The 14,529-nt window shown below is 40.1% G+C and overlaps 1 protein-coding gene across 1 annotated transcript in view; it reads right to left on the bottom strand.

Annotated features, from left to right (window-relative positions):
* Window positions 1-1,359: 1,359 nt before the first annotated feature.
* Window positions 1,360-14,529, bottom strand: part of sez6b (seizure related 6 homolog b) — a 119,838-nt gene continuing 106,668 nt past the window's right edge. The window contains exons 11-18 of the mRNA XM_070905920.1: window positions 13,989-14,183; window positions 11,275-11,466; window positions 8,464-8,658; window positions 6,424-6,459; window positions 6,044-6,152; window positions 4,603-4,702; window positions 2,943-2,951; window positions 1,360-1,389 (exon numbers count right to left, since the gene is read on the bottom strand). Of these exons, the coding sequence (XP_070762021.1) occupies window positions 1,360-1,389; window positions 2,943-2,951; window positions 4,603-4,702; window positions 6,044-6,152; window positions 6,424-6,459; window positions 8,464-8,658; window positions 11,275-11,466; window positions 13,989-14,183 (866 nt within the window). The remainder of the gene's footprint in view (window positions 1,390-2,942; window positions 2,952-4,602; window positions 4,703-6,043; window positions 6,153-6,423; window positions 6,460-8,463; window positions 8,659-11,274; window positions 11,467-13,988; window positions 14,184-14,529) is intronic.

The following is a 14,529-nucleotide window of genomic DNA, read 5'->3' as shown; positions in this document are numbered from 1 at the left end:
TGAATGTATGAAATCCATGTTGACATTCTAGAATATAAATTTAAACTTTAATGATGCTCCTGGGAATTGGATGTTGTTTATGGGCTTATCAATTATATCATTACATAATAAGATATATAATCTTAATTTTTAACACTGCTTTTTAACGAAATGGTTCAACATTCTGGGAAATATGCTTATTTGTTTTCTTTCTGAGAGTGAGTTGGGAAGATTGATACCGATTTACAAAGTCCAGTTCTGGAGTTAGGATATGGCTAGCCTAGCTTAGCACAAACACTGGACGCAGGGGGAAACAGTTAGCCTGGCTCTGAGTGAAAAGAAAAGTATTTGTTTGTTATAAGCAACCTGCGGCATTCTCCAAGCCGCACTTCATTTCTATTTGCATCTATAATTCTGAAAGGAAAAGAAGAAAATAGGAATCCCAGAAACTACAATAATGGTTTCCTTCTCCGCATATAATTTCCACAAAGGCTAAAGTCTTTGTCAGTTTCTCAGGAAATCACTACGGAGCATCCAGGCAAATGTCACCCTGATTTGCGTAGTGTTCAAATGGATAAAAAATGTATTTTTATCAAGAAATAGTTACATTACAATTGTTGCTTTTATATTTTTCTGCTTGGGTGCAAATGAACAAGATACATATTTTCCAACCAGCTTTAGAGGTGTTGGTGGGTGTATTTTTTAACTTTGGACAGCTTTCAGCTAACCACGTCCAGCTGCGTACTTAACAGCAACATATCAATAATATCAATCTTCTCACTCTCAGGAAGAAAGATGTTCCTTCAAGGGCCTTTTATTTAAGGCACATTCTGATTTCTTATCTCAGAAGGTTGTATCAATTCAAAGAGCAACATTTTTGGTCATACTCCGAGAAAAACAAATACTGCTGTTTTTCCTGTAATGTTCAATTGTAAGATCTTACTGGTAATAGACACCCCATGATTCCATAAGCATTGTTCTGGAAATGGTGGCAGGAGACCTATAGTGTATAATGTACATAACGAGACGTAACATCTGTGGTTATATGCACTTAATGGCACTAGCTTCGCATTGATTCCTTCTGCTTTCTGAGATGGTACTTGCACTGAAAGTCCAGGATGTGAGCACAGGATTAAAAACTGTACAAACTGCTGCTGCTGGACCGTTACTGTTGAGGAGCTAGAAAAATAATCCGGTGGCCCAGCCTTTCCAGGGGTGGTGTGGTGTCCTCTGTTGGGTAAATAAAGGGAGGCTCGTATTCAGTGTACAAGGAACAGGGTGGAGGTGTCAAGGGAGTCACCAAAGGTGTGAGTGTGACAGACGTTGAAAAGGCCAGCAGTCTTATTATTTGTCCATACTGTAACACACACACTGGCGTCTTCAGATCGAAACCTCATATTCTCTTGTTTCCTATGAAGAGAACGGAAACATGAGGTCACATGGAGAGCGAAAGCAACATTTTCTTGAACTCCAAAATAGATGACCATCAGACAACCTAACCCAATTTACATTCTAGTGAATTAAATTCTGGTGAAACTGAGACTTACTTTGCAAGTCACCCTCCTTAAGAGGCTTGTTGAACCATGTTGGAAACATTAGGTGTTTTCAGACCAAACTGTTCTGGGAACTACACACCTTCAAGGGCTTCAAGGGACTCCTCCCTCTGAGTGTCAGACACTCAGGAAGAGACTGGAAATCTGTATCTACTTCACCTGTTCATACACTACCTCACTATTTATTCTAAATGTTTAAGTGCAATACATATATAGTCATACACTTCAGTGCAACACATACATACATATACATTGTTATTGTATATATTTTTTACCTCATTGTTCACTTAAATACTGTAAATGTGTATATTTTTATTTTCTATTTCTTATTTTTATATTTTGTACATACATTTAGTTCTAAATTATGCTACTTTTTCTACTCTTGAATGGGAGCACCGGTACTGTACAATTTCCCCCCGGGGATCAATAAAGTATTTCTGATTCTGATTCTGATTCTGCTTCACACCGCCAATAGGAACACTGAGGTCAATTTTTTTTACTAACCCTTTTTACATTTACGAGCTGTAAACAAAGGTTTTTAAAGATGGCGGTTGCCAGTGCTGCATTGGCTCGTGTTCGACCAATCAACGTACACTTTGTAAGGTTCCTCTTGTGCTGGGAGAGTACCTACTCTGTAGGAGCTAAAAAACACGTCTAATGTCCATGACTATGTATAGGAACAACTGTCAGTACTGCAAGCCTAACTGGCAGCACAGCATGGATACACCAATGACACACTGCAGGTCACAAAAGACAAATACTGATGAGCAAGTATCAATGATCCCTGACTTTCATTTGAATGGAAAAAAAACAAATTCTTTTTAGGGTGTGCTATCAATTGCTGCCAGACATGTGTTCTGTTTTCTAACAAACTGTTTTTTTCTCAAATTCAGATTAAAGGATAATGCTAGTGTTATTGTTTTTCTTATTGTCAACAGATTCCCATGAAAATACCAAAGCCAACAATGTGTTAGTCCATCTCTCCGTACTTTCTGACTTCACTACCCTGTCTGTGTCTTTCAGGAAATAGTGCATTTGATGAGGGACTATTTTCAGCCGTAGATTAATCCACATTTGGTGCTCTGGTAAGTGTTTTGAGCAGCAGGACTGTGTATGTGGGATTGACTCAAAATAAACTACTGTGTGTGTGTGTGTGTGCTCGTGACAGAGTCATTTCCTGTATCTGTGTCACGTGGAAAAGATTGTTGGACGTAAAACACGCACACAATACTTGTTAGTAGACACAGTCGCTGTTGGTTTTGGTCTGCACGTGCAATTTGTTGACCATAAGATAAGAATATTGGCAGTCTTATCCTATAAGTCCATGACACTTTAACTTGCAGTGTATGTCATGCCTTTTTAATGTGTACTGTTTCTCACGTCTCACCATTCAGGATGGGACTAACTCACCTCGTTGTTCTTCAGGGTTGCCAGCATGGGAGAAGAAAAAGAACAACTCAACATGAAGAAAGCATGTCATCAGTTGGAATGACGCTGTATCTTATTAATGATTATATAAAATGATGTTACATAAAAAAGTTAGTTCTTAGTCATAGATACAAAATTGTTACTAGTATTCAAATGGTTACTTAGAGGAATTTGTGCTTGTTTTCTGCTCTTGACCATAAAAGGTTTGAGGGAAAAACCTCATTCTGACAACTTACAGTGCCTACTGTGTCCCAGTGTCCAAAGCTACACCTGCGGCCAAAAGTCATGTCTCCTAAATATTGAATTGAAGAGAGCAAATATGCAATCTATTATTTTGTATTTGTGAATTAATTTGTAGAGATTTGTTTTCTCTTCAGCCGATTTGCTCAAATGTATATGTGTCTACAAACGTCATTGCACTATACTCTGCACTGGAATTGAAGCCCTGGATATGTTATTGTCACAGATCTTCAGAATGTTATGCTGTTTTTGGACTAACCTGGTTTATTGTCACAAATCTCTTGTGAGCAGATTTCATTTCTATAATGACTCTTTCGCAGAGCCAAATGCTACTGTTACCCTTCTTGCTGCCTCTTTGCCTCTCCGTCTCGTGGGGATTTTGGACCACGTTTGTTAGCGTTCTCACACCAAATCTCGAACAACATGGAGAATTTCCACTACTGCAAAGCAGGGTTTCTGCCAGCAAAACTGTCGGGCTCCTACTGACCCTTCCAACCTCCGTGCAATGTGTATCTAGCCTGTCATCAAAATGTTCCCATCAAGTACGAAGCACACAGCAGACTCTCCACGGCCCCAGTTTCACTTTGTGTCGGTTAGTTTGTGGTAATTTGATTGAACAACTTTATTTAAGAGTACAATATAAACTAAAATAATCAAGGTCTTAAAACTAGATTTTGACATAGGGCCCCTCTACAAGACAGGGCCACAACATTGCAGAACAATGCAACCCTGACCCTAACCCTACTCTGTTAATTAACCATAACCACATATTTCACTTTAGTGGTAAAAAAAATTTAAGTAATTAAATCACATAAAACTACTTGAGGCACAGTGAACTTGGGGTTTTATTGAGTCTGGGGCAATTACCCACTCTGCCTGGTTGGTAATCCTGCCGTGTTCAGCGGCCCCGAAAGCTCCAGGCTTTCTTTGTGCCAACTGACCAGTGCTAATTTCATTGAAATTGTGTTTAGCACGATGCGCCGATAAAGCACAGCTAACATGACAAGGGCCTTTGAGTGGGTTCTGCTTTATTACCTGATCCTGACCTGAAGAGGTTAAAATCTAGTTTTAAGACATACAGTATTTCAGTTTTGTGCTTACATGTTGCATACTCCCAAATTGATTTGTTCAGATATCCACAGCAAGTCTTGAGCCACTGTCTACATTACGCAGAGTCATAGGAATGGGTGGGGGGGGGGTCAATATGGGCCAAACAACAAATTTTTGCCCCCCAGATCTGGCCAGCGATGTTGAGCTTGGGAGAGAGAAGCAATGGGGTACACATGGGAAAACAGAGATGAACAAAGAAGACAGAAGACCCTGCACCCGGTCGAAAATTCTCATCGCACAAACACGCATGTGCAAACGCATACCAACCATTTCACTATCTGACATAACTCACCGTTGTCTCATAAACGGAGGTATCAAACGGAGATTCTCCAGTGATGTTTTCATACGGTAAGTTGGAGGACAGGGAGTGCTGTAGTGGCTTCCGCTGAACCCTGAGCACAGACAGAATACAGTGATGCAAAAGAAAGGAAAATGTGTTTTACAACACTATGTAGGAAGTCATCACCCTGGAGTAATGGCAGCAACATTCATGTAGTGAATACAACTCAGCAGGACAAATCATTTGTAGACTATACGTATTGAACTCTTTTTGAGTTTGGTTGTGTCACACTTTGGCCCTCTAGCTTTCGTCACTGCGTGCTGAAATCCTTGATGCTAATCCTGTGGCCGCTATATTTAAAACGCAGCTGGTCTTCTCGGCTGAGTATAGTTGCATTTGCCTCTCTCTTTGAGCTCATCTCATTCAGGCGGAAGCTGTCCAAACCCCCTCTTTTGTCTAAGAGATCAGAAAACAAGGTCGTCCCTATAAAAAGGTAAAAACGTGGTGTCTATTTATTAAATACTTTAAAAGCCTGCCTTTATCTATGAATGGGGCTGTGTTGTTACATTTGCTAAGCTACTTTCCTCATCCCTTGACATACTTCTACACCTGCTTTAATGTGTAAAGGTATGATGCATTTTTATCGCGCCGGGATCGAGAGCATCCTCACCTTTGGAATAACTGTGTGGAACGGAAACACATGAGCACAAGACAGGAAACGTCTGGACAAAATGGTCAGAAATCTGCCATTTTTTATTTTTATTTTTTTAAATTTCAGTGTCAACTGAAATAAAAAGTGTGGCTGATGTGGATGGTATAACGAAGGGTCAGGCCTCATTAGTATTTGAAGTGACAATTCAGCCTGTGGGTGTTTGGCAACGTATCAAAAGAAACAGCAGAACAGCGTCACTGCAATGCTCAGAGGCTTAAAGCTGCACGGCTTGATTGTTTTTGGCCACTTCGGGGGCAAATGACCTCCACAGCAAGCTATTATTGCCCTAACCCCAACCCTTAAAGTTGTTCTAGCTAACATGTTGCCTATTGCGCCTCTGTAGCACACACGGTATCATTAGCCTTCATTTGGAGTCATGCTTCTGTGCACCTGTCCAGTATTCATTCTACTTTCAGCTCTGTTTGTGATCTCCACCAACCCCTGAGACAAAAAACATCTGGCTCTTTATCAGCTAAATGCTCCTCTATGTTCTCCAGCTAATTGCTAACTTTGTCAGTTGTTTGGTGCTGCAAGTAGCAAACAATGGGATACAGTGAGAGTGCAGTACATTCATGGCATATTTACATTTATATGAATTGAAACTGCAAATCTAAATCTAGGCTTTGATGAGACAGTTGATAAAATCCTGATTTATTATGCTACATCAGTGATAAAGAGTAGCTGAGGCCACAGTTATTTATATTAAGTTATTTCTTTCTTCACTGGTCAATTCGAACCTACTTTGAGAAGTAGAGGTAGATCCCAATGATGATGATGAGGAGGAGGGTGACGGGGATGAAGACAGCAAATGCTACTTGGACCCCCTCCATTCTTAGGTCTGCAGTAGACACTAATGGAGAAAGAAAGAGGACAATTAATGTGTGCGCTTATCATGTTTCATAGCTCTCAGCAGAATTAGCTCATTAGAAACCAATTAGTGAACTTTAAATGGGCAAAATGATTTGAGGTTGTTTTTTTTGTAATTGCTGAAACCCATAGACATTTTGGGGCCACATCCTTTCAGCAGCAACACAGGAAATACGGCTAGAATCCGTTAGCATCTCCTATGCTCATGCAGGCGCACGATGTGCAGGTAAAATGTACTTCTTAGCCTAACTTACCATCTAATCTGTGGTCGCCATTTTCCGCTGGGTGGCCTGAGGAAAATACAGTAGCAATGTTAAAAATGGGGCTTAATGAATAAGAAAAAGAAAAAAAAACATAAAAAGAAAGTAAGTATACAGTTTTAAACATTGACTGGATCAATTTATTCTAACTTATTCTGTCTGACCTGTTTGCACTGATAACGTGTCAACAACCTTCATGCCCTTGACTCGCTGACTGAAATGTGAAAGCAATGTGTTCAGTAAACGGAGTGAATATGGAGTTTTGAGCACGGGGAAATATTTTCTGTATGCACACAAAATACATTTTGCGGTGAAATTATTATCATGCAAAAAATTATTATGTTTGAGAAAACAAAAGCTTTTCTCAACCCACTGATTTAAGCACCACCCACATATTGCACAATGATACTAAGTGGTTTGTACAGTTTTGGTTACATACCTAATTTTATTAACTTTTATTAAATTCCATTAGTAAATTAGTCTGTACTAGGTACTTGGTAGGATCTACACAGCCATGGCATTATAATAATTAATATAACTCCTTTATAAAAATGGAATTTTAAGTGCCTGTAAAAAGTATAGTTTTGAATTGAGTCTAAGATTTATATAGCTCACGTTAGCTGACTTACTTATTACTATTAACCACTCAAAGTTAGCTAACTATTTAACTACTGTCTATCTGGCAGAACATAGCTAGCTACCTATCAAGATAGCTAGGTTGCAAGCTGAGTAAAACTGAGTGAAGGTTGCCATTGTGTGCTTATGTGGATATTAGCAAATATTTAAATAAATGAACTGAGGACAAAATAGATATTCGTTTGCTCAAATTAAATATTTATTATATATTACATGCTTGCAACAAGTCTTGTTTTGAGCTCAAAATACCCCCCCCTCCCCCCCCCCCGCTTTTTAGAAACATCTTTGTTTAGCTTGTTTCAAATTGTGAAAGTCTTCTGGTGGACACACTAGATAATAGAAGATTTAAGGGATCATCTGACTGTAAAGATGTACTAAAAACTAAGCAGTGAAGGTGAAAGTGATGACATCACTGCACTAGATCATTGCAGGCCAAGTCAATTAAAACAATAAAAATCAAAACTGCTACATTTCAATATGGACATTCTCATATACTCCATAATAAGCTAGGACCGGGACACTCCGTTTTTATAGTTGAACATTTTAATTACGACAATAATTGATGAGGATGAAATGTCATGGTTATTCAATACATTTGGCCAGTGCATTACTAAATTAATGGTTTGAAATGTCTATTAAAGCCTTTTTTTAATGAATATGGTTTTAATATGCTAATTACACATGGTCTGGGGCAGTTCTACATCTGTTCACGGAGTACAAACAAATTCAGGTAAGAAAATACTGATGAATAGATTTGTGTGTACGCACTGATTTCTCTCTGCTTATTCTGAGAGTATGGCCCTTTATAAAAAAAATAAATAAAAAGGTCTGTTATAAAAAGTTGACACAAGTGCACTGCTGTGCATCAGCGGTCTGAGTGCAAGGGGACAGCTGAGGACAAAGACACTGCTGACACTAACCAAGAAGAAATGTTCATTCTGAATGCATTCAGCCAAGGCCAAAGCAGCCCCAGGTCCCTTAATGCAACAACTCAATGGCATTTGAATTTCAACATTAAGTATTGGTAGTTCAATTTCACAGTTAGGTATTTACTTGTTGTTAGATATCAAAACGTTATGGCCTGTTTTTGCTTCCATAGAACTTTTATTTCATAATATGAGTTGATGGGACTTAGGACTTTCATGAAACACTCTTCAACCAATTAAACCAGATTTAACCAGCTGAGCTGAGATATAAAAAAAAGTATTAAATTATTCAACAATTTATTGGCATTTATTAATACAGTTATTTGAGATGATGTCATAGATTGTTGTATTTTTCATGGTCTTAAATTATATCATGTGTTATAAGAAGCAGACTTTTAAGGACCGTTGGACACTGTCTATGACTGAAGTTGACACGATAATATAGAAAAGACATCAGGCTGCAGTTCCTTACCTTTGCAGACAGGTGGCAGCCCACTCCACTGGGATGGGTGTCCAGGGACGCAGTGGAGAACAGGCTCACCCAGCAGCTGGTGGCCAGTCAGACAGGAGTAGTGGAGGGTCTCTCCAGCCTGGAAATGGAGCTTGTTGGAGCTGGGGATCCCATAGGTGGGTGTTCCGGGGTGACTGCAGGGCTCGAAAGTCTCAGCTGGAGTTAAAATGGGAGAAACAGTTCAGAATGACTATGCAGGAAATAAAATCCATTACTGATTATGCTGATGTTTTGTCAGACATGACAATGTTCTATTAATATTTCTGCTTCTTTTTATCTATCAGTGGGGCCAGTGAAGGATGGTACTACTGTCCAGATTGCCATCAAATTAAGTATGGATATTCATAGTCTGCTGAGAATGACTCCATCTTTCTAATAGCATCACCATTAAGCTAGAAATGTCCACTTCTACACAAGAAATGTCAAAATCTAATCTAATTGGCAGACTGCCCAGGTAATGAATATGGGCTCAAATAAGGACCAATACGATTTTGAGCTTGTGAAATGATGTTCAGTAATCATTTCAAACACTGTGGTTGCATATCACCCATTGTAAACAGGTGAAAACAGAAATTCAGTGTAGATGTGTGATTATATCAGTGGTAGGTTACACAAAGACAAGGGTTCAAATCAGAAAACTGTATGAAACTCCACTCACTGTAACCTCAGTGTCATACACAGTGTGGGGTAAATGCACAGAGATGTGTGCACACACACACACACTTACAAGTTACAAGTAATTATTTTGAAAGCAGGGTCAGACATTGTACCACTTAATTGTGTGCGCCTACTTTAACACCTTCCCACATCAGTCTCTGCACACAGTGGGTGTGACTGGCCGACTGTATTGGAAAGTTGCAAAAATTGTTGGTCATAGCATCGGCCATCTGAAAGGGGCTGTCAGATGCTGTTAGACAATCTCACAAGCACTTTGTACACATAGGCCCCCCAACTACAACAGTTATCAGATCGATCTCAGTTTGTACATGTTAATGATGAATCCTCCATGTACGCCAAAGTCAGTCATGGAGTTCCACAAAGGTTCTGTGCTTGTCATGGTGGGAACTGTTGGGTCTCTGTAATAACATTATAAAGAGTCGGTCTAGACCTGCTCTATTTTGTAAAGTGTCATGAGATGACTTTGTTGTGATTTGGCGCTATATAAATAAAATTGAATTGAAAATTGAATTGAATTGAATTGAATTGGAAGAAGATGAAATTATGTCATCTGTACTTGAGTCTTTCAAGAATGCAAAGTGAGTAGGGTGAAAGCAAAGTGCATCCGGAGTGAAAATATATCTGTTATCTGAGAGACAGTTCCACTTTGACATAATGACACGTCGTCTTCTGCAGTCGTTCAGTCCTGGACCCGAAGAGGACTTTTGGAAGTACAGTTTTCCATTTTTTTTTTTTGACATAATAATTGTCTTTTGCTCATGATCTCCATCTCATGCATAACAATGACCTGGTTTGTCGTCTCCACAGTAATTTCCGTTAAATCCTCCAGTTAAATGAATTATTAGTCGGTGCCATCGCACAATATGTCTCCACCTAGAAAGTAGGTGAGGCAAAGTATGAGGCGTTCATGCAAATGAGGTTAATACCTTCAAGGCTATTTGAAGAGGAAATTATATTTTAATCAGACTGACGCACTTTTAGCTTGCCAGCTTTATCAGAAACAAAGGAGAGGCAGAAGGTCAAGGCACTGAGGTCAGCTGACGATGGTGATGTTGATGATGAAAACTTTTCCATCACTATTACTAATTAAAGAAAGAAACTAATTACAGAAGCCTCACCTGATATGTCGGAAACATGTCTAGTAAAATCATAAAACGTTATATTTATTTTTTATTTTTTTATACTTGCATGAAATGATGATGATGATGATAAGATTTGTGAACTTGTTCATACATATGAAGTGTAGTTAGTAACAGCTCGTATTTTGTGCTGATATTTAATATCTTTAAACTTGACCGTTGTATGATAAAACATACTGCAGTTAATTCTGTTTGAAGATTTTCTCTAACAGATTTAGGCCATCACGGGACACTAAAACCATTAATTCAAAACCAGGCTAATTAACTTATTTTGATGTTAGTAGCTCTTTAAGGGAGAAACTGTGCTATGAACTAATACCACTTTGCTATTTTTTGCGAGGATGTTACTCAAAAAGTCATGGAGTATCCAAAAGGAAAGGATCCATCTATGGGCTCAAAGAAGGGTAAATAAGATTAAGAGCCTGAAAAATGAGAAATAATTCCAATTCCCAATTCCTCTCCTGAACTGCAACCTTGTGGTAGAGAGGCTTGCGTACTCCAGTGAACCAGAGAAAGGATCTTGTGCACCCAACATACATGACATGTACACGAAAGCAGTGTTTGTCAGCGTCTTTGTGTGGCCTATGTTTTGCTTTGTCTTTGTGCAATTAGTCTTGATGCAATTAGTGGAGCACAAATGGAAATACAAATAGTGCACACTTTCAGACCATCGCTCCCTTGAAATGTGACAGCAAGTAGTTGTGTGACAGTTTGACCCGCACCCACCTCTTGTCTCTTTCTGAAAGTTACAAAAATCGTTGGTCATAGGTTCGCCTACCCCCCAACTCTGTTAGACGATCAGACAAGCACTTAGTTTGAAGCGGACTGAGACATTAACACTTTTTTTTGACACGCACTTGACAGTAAGCCGGCTGTCAAAATGAAGTGGAATTGTATTGTCTCATGATTTAAATGTCGTCTCTGGTGTAACCATGTAAGAGAAACACATACGTACGCAGGCATCGAGGCAGCTTCTGGTTCCACTTGGGGCCCGAGGAGCCTCGGTTGAAGCAGGTGAGCAAGCTGTTTCCAGACAGGGTGAAGCCCTTGTTGCAGATGTACTGGATGGTTGAACCCACCGTGAAATGGGGACCTGACAGCACCCGCCTGCTGTGCTCCACCTTTCCAGGGTCGGCGCAAGACACCACTTGATGGATGGATAAAGAAAGAAGGTTGGTTATTGTCAGCCAACATTTTCTGCCTTCCTTTGTCTCACCTAGACAGAGAAGCATTACTTGAAGTCAACAGCAGCAAAACTGTACATTTGTTTTTTTGTGTAGTTATAGAGAGCCATGGTGAAACCGAAATTTATGGGTTGCGTTCCAGATACTCATTCGACATTTGTAAGATCCAGCTTTGGACCAGCAGTATGTCCTGTGGTTCACTCTGTATGTCTAGCTAAGCGGGTATGCGTCTGGAAGGTTGCCGGATTCGATCCCTAGACTGGCAGGATGAATCTGGGCGGGCAATGTGAAAGAGCAGCACTTGCCCACTCTTTATCACCACTGAGGTGCTCTTGAGTAAAGCAGTTAACTTTAATTTGAAGAATAATAAATGGTGATTAGACCCCATCGTAACGTCATATTTTGAGTTAGTGATGCCGTAAGCTGGAGATGGATTCTAGACACTGGTGGTGGTGGTGAAGGGGTGAAGAGCAATAGCTGAGGATCTGGATGGATGAGATGTGGAGCGGGACTTCTGATGACCAACTGGGAAAACCATGTGAGGTGAATGGGGGTGGAGGATTGTTGAATGCCCTCAGTCAGCTGATTGAGTTGGAAGCGTGAACGAACAGGGAGTAAATAACAAATAGATAAGCACGAAGATAATCTTCCTGATTGAACTTGCACTAAGCTTCATGCTCATATATTTCTTTCAGTGATATCATTGACCTTTGTCAGTTGCACCATTTCCTCCTACAAATGAAAAGTTGAATACATAAGCAATATGACACAACCTTGCTCAATTCAATATACCCAATGGTTTCAGTGTGACCAGTAGCTTATGATGGCTAATCTTAGCACATTTTAGACCAGGGGTCAAATTTAAATATGCCTTGGCTATAAAGGGTGACAAGGGAACCAGTGTTTTAAATACATAATGACCAAAATGTGCATTATATTATTGAAAGGATCTGTAAACATGCTGTAAAAATACAAATCACATTGTCAAATAAAGCAACTGCAGAACATGCAGATTTGGATCTTGCTTTGCCTACTTTGCTTGCACTGGAAGTCAGTACAGCACATTAAACGCCTCATAATTCAGTTCAGGGGTCTCTGATTGTAAAGAAAATATTAGCCAGGACAGCCCTGTTTTTGTCTGAGCCAGGTTACACGAGCCCACAGAGGCGGGATTAAGAAATGAGTTGTGTCTGTCCCGGCCTCCAGTCAGGCCAGTTCTGGGCCCAGCAGGACATGGGCCAGTTAGGCCAGAAACACAGGGTGGAAGTCAGCCATGCTGGAGCCGAGGTCCCCGTCTGCTGCCAGTGGGGGCTGGTCACTGGCAGTGAGGCATCGCTACTGCTTGTTTTTGTGTGTGTGTCTACTGTTGTGTAATAGCCTAATGAAAACCAGACTTATAGTTGCTGTGCTGAACTGAAAATTGGTTTTAGGGCTGTTATTATTTTACTATTATGCAACAGTGCCTGTCCGCGAAACCATCAATTATTGTTCTTGCCCTGAATTATTGTAATTATTGTTAGGTTTTGCATATGTACTGTGGTGGAACTCTGTGACCAAGCTGTGAATCAAACATTTAGACTGAGTGCTCATAGAAAACATTCATTCAGTATTCTTTATATAACAGACACTCCATGGTTTATTTATTGTGAGAAGTAAACTGAGAATTTGGACGCCACTGAAACTTGACTGTAATTTGTGCATTGCATTGTGATGTACATGTCAGGGGATTTTTTGAGGGGACTATATAGTTTATATAACTCGCAACGATAATTTTGACACTCTAAAATGTGAAAGGGTAAATACACCTGCACCTGAATCTGCAGCTGTTTAACTGTCCGGCCCACAGCTTTACTGTTTTGGTTCACTCTTACCATAGTGTCGTTTTCAGCTGCAGCAGGCAGCTGTTTTTTTTCTTTTTTTGTAAAAAAGCTCTAAAAACCCACTGTATAGCTACCTGCCCAGCACCAAACAGCAGACACACAGTGAGAGTGAAGATAGTGGAGCATTTAGCTGCGAAAGAGCCAGATATTTCCCTCTGGAGTTGGTAGAAACCAAAAACAGATCTAGAGGAGACTTACATTCATCGGGTGGCCAGAAATATGACGCCGAATGAATGATAACGTTGCCCTGTCAAAGCTAGATGCGCAAAATCAAGTCAAAAGGTGATGATGTGTCAAGGTTGAAAGGCGCTATATAAGTGAGATCATTTACCATTTACAGTAACCTGTAAGGTTACGGAGCCATCATCTCCATGTTTGATGATTTATAGGTAACTTGGAATCCAAGGCTAACTGTCCCAGAAGGCTCAAGGATAAAGTTTGAATAAAATGAAAACTGAATTAAAATTAGATTGGATTTAACTGTAACCATCTACCAATATTATCTTCTACATGTATTTCCTTGTTGGTGCTAAAAGCAGGTGGACACTGAGGTACTAAGCTTGTGTCTACCGTCTTTCCTATCTCAGTTGTCTTTTTGTACTTACCTCTCTCACAGCTTGGTAGATCGCCACTCCAGGTGAGGTCCCACTGGCACATGAGCAGCTCGGCGCCTGCCACCTGATAACCAGGATAACACTGGTAGGTCACCACGGTGCCCTGCACCAGCTCAGGGTGAGACGTGCTCTTCCAGCCATTAGAGATCTCTGGAAGCTCAGGGCAGGTGTCATTACGAGCTACTTCTGATCAGAGAGAGACAGTAAGGAAGACAGGAAATTAATGTAAGGTTGCAGTGATATGAGCTTTTAAAGCCTGATGCCTTTTTTTTTAAAATAACGATACTGTCAGTGAATCAATGAATATGTATCTTCCTTTTAACAGACATATGTACACAATGAATAGCTCAATTTAAAGAGGACCTGTATGAAACAAGCCGTTTTAGCTCCTGTCTCTTTAAGCCCCCCTCTTCCTAAAAGCCCACTTTCTTCTGACAGGGACAGGGAGAAGCATCTGAGCCCTGAGCTTAGCCCGCACTGCCTCATCCTCTTGCCGGTGTGCTCAACTGCAGGACAGGACGACAGCTACAGT

Source organism: Enoplosus armatus, chromosome 5, assembly GCF_043641665.1.
Source record: "Enoplosus armatus isolate fEnoArm2 chromosome 5, fEnoArm2.hap1, whole genome shotgun sequence".
Classification (NCBI taxonomy): domain Eukaryota; kingdom Metazoa; phylum Chordata; class Actinopteri; order Centrarchiformes; family Enoplosidae; genus Enoplosus; species Enoplosus armatus.
The sequence above is the reverse complement of the archived record's forward strand: the minus strand, read 5'-3'. Positions and strand labels throughout refer to the sequence as shown.